This window comes from Montipora capricornis, chromosome 14 (genome assembly GCF_036669925.1).
Source record: "Montipora capricornis isolate CH-2021 chromosome 14, ASM3666992v2, whole genome shotgun sequence".
Lineage (NCBI taxonomy): Eukaryota > Metazoa > Cnidaria > Anthozoa > Scleractinia > Acroporidae > Montipora > Montipora capricornis.
In genome coordinates this window covers 3,910,853-3,915,852 of record NC_090896.1, presented here as the reverse complement: position 1 = coordinate 3,915,852, position 5,000 = coordinate 3,910,853, and the positions used below count along the sequence as shown (strand labels likewise).

At 40.1% G+C, this 5,000-nt stretch overlaps 1 protein-coding gene across 2 annotated transcripts in view; it reads left to right on the top strand.

Moving 5' to 3' along the window:
* LOC138032417 (sulfotransferase 1E1-like) overlaps positions 1–2,701 on the top strand; it is a 9,304-nt gene extending 6,603 nt beyond the window's left edge. For both annotated transcript variants that reach the window (XM_068880080.1, XM_068880081.1), the window contains exon 4: positions 1,633–2,701. In XM_068880080.1, the coding sequence (XP_068736181.1) occupies positions 1,633–1,914 (282 nt within the window). In that variant the 3' untranslated portion in view covers positions 1,915–2,701. The remainder of the gene's footprint in view (positions 1–1,632) is intronic.
* Positions 2,702–5,000: the final 2,299 nt, after the last annotated feature.

Here is a 5,000-nt window from a genome sequence, read left to right as displayed (position 1 = left end):
GGTGTATTTTCTACAGAAATAAATTAAATTTAGGTAGTATATTCTTGCAATGCGTGTTTTAGCTACGCTAATAGCAGTATCGACTTTGTTCTGACATGTTTAGTTACCAGGCCTCTTTTGGCAAATTGTGCGTGCGCGGTTAACCTTTTGGAGGAGTCTGGTATTCTAGTTTCCCATCCGGCTTCACGTGGAGATTGTGTAAGCCAGCACAACTGCCATACGACTCCAACATTTGGTGTCGTTATTGTGCGCCTATATGTACAGAATGTGAGCATAATTACGGAAATCAGGAGCATAATTTGCGAATTTTGGCATAATTTGGCAAATTTTCGAGCACTGCTAGTAGCATAATATGCCACTTTTGGAGCACAATCCGCCCAGGCCTACCAGATGATCCAAGTATGCATTTACTTTTCCTGGTATCGACACTTACACGCCTATGGTAAATGGCAAAACTTTAACCCCAGCCTCTGATGATAATTCCCACATTCGTGCAATTTCCACCTTTAATTCAGTGTAGTGACCTTGTCAATCTTCTTGGCAGCCTTTGCTCCTTTTTGTCATTATCATTATCACTTCCTCATCATCGTATCAAATAATAATAGAGCGATTTTCAATTAAGTGTCGTAAACCAAAACCAAAGTAATTACTTTGGCCAATCAAAAAGGACGGAGACAATCCAGTAAACCAATCAAAACTCAAAGTAATTACACGTAGCCGACACAGAGCGCGGGAAAATGTGCACGCGCGAGCCACGATTGGTTTTGGTTTCACTTCTGATTGGTTGAAAAAATGGCGCGAGAACTTTGAACCAATCACTGAGTGAAGTAATCATAAACCAAAGTAATTATCTAATTACTTTGACACTCAATTGAAAACCGCTCTAATGATAATAATAGTAATAATCATAATAATAATAATAATCGTCGTCGTTGAATATAGCAACGACGCACCTCAACAAGGTCGAACCAAAAACATACTAAGGAGCGTCTGGCTGCCGCTATACGGCTCATGTGAGACCCTTAAAGCACAGCTTACAGCCAGCTGGAATCAGCTGTATGCTGGTTCTTGCTAAGTGAGGAAAACCCTCAAAGCATACGAGAGAACCAACACAAACTCAAGCCACTTATATATGGCGTCGGGTTGGGGAATCGAACCTGGGCCACATTGGTGGCAGGCGAACGCTCTCACCACTGCGCCAACTCTATATCAAGAAGACAACGGCAACGATTTGTCATCGCCTATCCCATTCCATGTAATAACTTGGTACACGTTTTAAGGAGGACCAAAATACGAGAAATCCTGCTTTGAGGGAAGACGATTGCAAAGCAACTAAACAACGGCGTAGAATAATTAGTGAAATTATCACTAACAATCGAGAGGGCGGTGCCATCAATTCCTTTAGCTAGAAGCTCTACCATTAATTCTCCGCACTTACACGAGAATTAGCAATCTTAAAAGAGAAAGGTATCAGAAACGATCACACAATCTAGGAGTTCTGGTTGTCAAGTGCAAGTCAGAGAGTCTTTCCTATGATAAGGAATCGCGAGATATCCCGCGCGATTCATCAAGCTCGCGTGGAGACACCCGAGGAGCTATAAAAGTCATTATTGTTCTATGTATCTTTTACAGGATTTACGGTATTGTGTGCGCACGATCGCTGAGTTTCTACAGAAACCGTTGTCAGATGAGCTTATCAATCGTATTACTGAGCAATGTACGTTCAAGGAAATGATGAAGAATTCCTCGAATTACAAACAAACAGATGAAGACGACAACATTGGTCAAATTCTCAGGAAAGGTGTTGTTGGTGATTGGAAGAATCACTTTACTCCAGAGATGAATGAGAGATTTGACAAGGAAGTGTTGGCCAAGTTAAGTGGAAGTGGATTATGGTTTGACTACGAGCTATAGCCTGCCATTAAACTGAAAACAAGTAACGGATTTTTTTAAAGAAGGAAAAACCTTGGACGGGTCCTCTTCGCACGATATTTTTAGGAAATTCCTAGATGCCAAGTTTCATGGAGAGGCTGGCTGCAGAAATTGAGCACGCGCGGAAGTCAAGAGCCTTCAAGAGGGGTCCGGGGGCAAGGTCCCCGGGGAAAATTTTCCTCGATCATTTTTCCTGCATTCTGATGTTATTAAAGCCGGTTTTAAAAAATAGCACAAAAATCTGGCACGGCACTCCGAATTCTCGGTACCATACCAATGTTTTTCGGGCAAGGCACGGTAAATTTTTGTGTGTAAACAGAACAAACAGAATACATATTAGGAACCCGTGCCAGAAATTATAGGGGTGTAACCGGCGTTGTTAGGCAAATTCTAGCTGTTTATGTATATAAAAGGGTTTGCCCTGTAAAGGAACGTTTCTACAACAGGAATGTTGTCATTAAGAAATCCTCAAAGAAATATCAATAAACTACAGAATAATGGCCAGTCGAAGACTGGATATGGGTATTGCATGATTGCGTTAAAAGAAAGATGACTTTAAATGGATTCTTCTTCCTCAGTAAGATTTTTTGAGAGACTTGATCAGTGAAAGAGAAGGTTTATTTTTTTTATTTCGTAAGCTACCACGATTGCGTGTGTTTAATAAAGCAAAAACACGCCTGTCTCGACTTCCAGCAGCCAACACACTTTTTTGGGGATTTTTTTTACAAGCGAAAAGTTTCAAAATGGAAAATAAACTAAACAAGGTATACATTTGTGACCCCTTCTTTGCCTCAATAAATCTTAATGCAAACATTTTGTCAGGAAACTCGTTAAACGCAATTCTCTTTCACGCAGAGATATTTGGTTTATCTGTCAAAACAATGCACTCCTCTAGTGATACCAATGCTATATTTCCTTCAGATTTTTTGATTGCACTCACGTGATAAGGCAGCCATGTTGGTGCCAAAACAATAGAAATATGTAGCTCACGTTAGAGCGACTTTCGTATGACCTTGAAAAAGTGTTCGCAATTTGTTTCACGGGCCAATGTTTGGCAAGATTAAAACAAAGCTTCTCCTCATTCCCGTCAAGGAAACTCCAAATATGGGCAGTAAACAGTTCGATTGCCCAATTACATTACTGCATTTCAAATGACGTCAAAGCGAAACTTTCCAGAAAGTTCCATGGAGAGATAACGTTGTTTGCAGCTGCGTTCGCTAAGCCAATGAAAATTCGCGCTCGTTTGTTTTTGATCCATAAGCCAATCAAATGTTTTGCATCATTGTTACGTTCTGTTTTTACGTTTATTTTTCAAGGTCAAACGAAAGTTGCTTTACGCATAATAATAGAGTCAAATTCCCAAATGACTTTTTTCGCTGTCGTTGTTTCCACCAACGTGGTCGCCGTGACGTCAGATGCAATCAAATAATCACTCTTATTAGATCTCTCAGATAGTACGCGCGCTGTAATTGGCTAAATTAGCGGGCCGTATTCTACAGTACGGCCCGCTGTACAGCCCGCTAAATTTAAAATTTCGACAAAACATCATCTAGCGAGTTTTTCATGTCATTTCTGTTGCATAAACTTGTACTGAAAACTGTTTGAATCTTGCAAGCAACTATTTCAAACTTAACAGCCAAGAAGATTTAGTTTTTGGGATTTTGGCACGGCATTCTTTGTGACAGTTGAACCTTCCGACTTTGACTAGTTTTCTTGCCCGCACGCCGGTTAACCTCAGAGATATAATAAATATCTTACTAACCTCGTTTTCTCGGTCCGTACTGTAAGTTACGGATCCTCGTTTTTTCCCGCTTCCCGCTTCCCGCTTCGCGCTTGGGCCATAAATCAACGGGAAAAAACGAGGATCCGTAACTTACAGTACGGACCTCGAACTCGGTTAGTAAGAGGTATTTAAGAAACACGAAAAAGAATTAGTCATTGTTAGCGGTAACTGGTAAAGGACTACGTAAAGGACCTCCTACCTTCAGTTGCTACAACAAAAATTGAAAGGCACGAAGGTCCGCCAATTTACTTACAAGATAAAACTACAATATGAATTTTGTGTTGCGGGCACAAAAATTGCCATTAGCTTCAACATCTTGGTTAACGTTTTCCTTTGTACTTTTGGCTGCACACCGCTGTCTCAAACTACACATTAGCACGCTATGCGGGCCTATTGTTAGCCTGTTATCACAGCGCTTCACAAAAAAAATTCATTGTATTGTAATAAAGGCGCTAATAAAGCTAAAGACTCACAAACCTTTGTTCCGCTACATTCGGGAAACAAAATGTGAACCACCTATCCAGGAATTAAACTGGTATCAACACTGAAGTTTTGGAGAGGAAATTGAAACTTCAATTTTTGCATATTTAGTGGCCAAAGAGAATAGCTTTGCACGCTCTGCACGTGCGGTTTTCATTTTTGTCTTTTTGTTTGACGTCGTCAACAAAACAACAACTTGAAATGACCAACTTTAAGGTTTTATGAAGGACGTCAGCATTTGAACATAAATGTTCATTTTCTCCCCTAAATAAAGCGCCGCTCATAACGTTTTCATTCCTGAGGGACTGTCATACCTTTCTCGTGTTGAAAAACTTGGAATAGTTCTGAATTAATTACAATGATGAGAATTTGTGTTTTTTGATGAAGTTCTCGTTGCCGTTCCCGTCGTCGTTGCTAAAGCTCCCTGATGGATAACGCGTGGATATCGTTACTGAGATACTGAGATACGCGGGTAACGCATGATGGAATATCTGCGGGCTGTATTCCAGAACAGGTCGTATTGCTGTGCAATGGAAATTAACTAATACATCTTCCGCCGAAACGTGGACTCTCCTTAAGGACGGTGCCTACTAATTAAAGATATTTTTGCCCCGATGTGTGATTATGCAGGAACTGTAGATCTTAAACAAGTGTTATTGAAATCCAAAAAGAAAATTGGGGGTAACCACGCATATTTCAAAGATAATTCATGAATAATATTTGTAAAAAGCTTTAAAATACAAAGCAATGTATGGCGTTCTTTCTCAAATTGAAGCTTAATTATCTCTGAAAAATGCATGGTTAC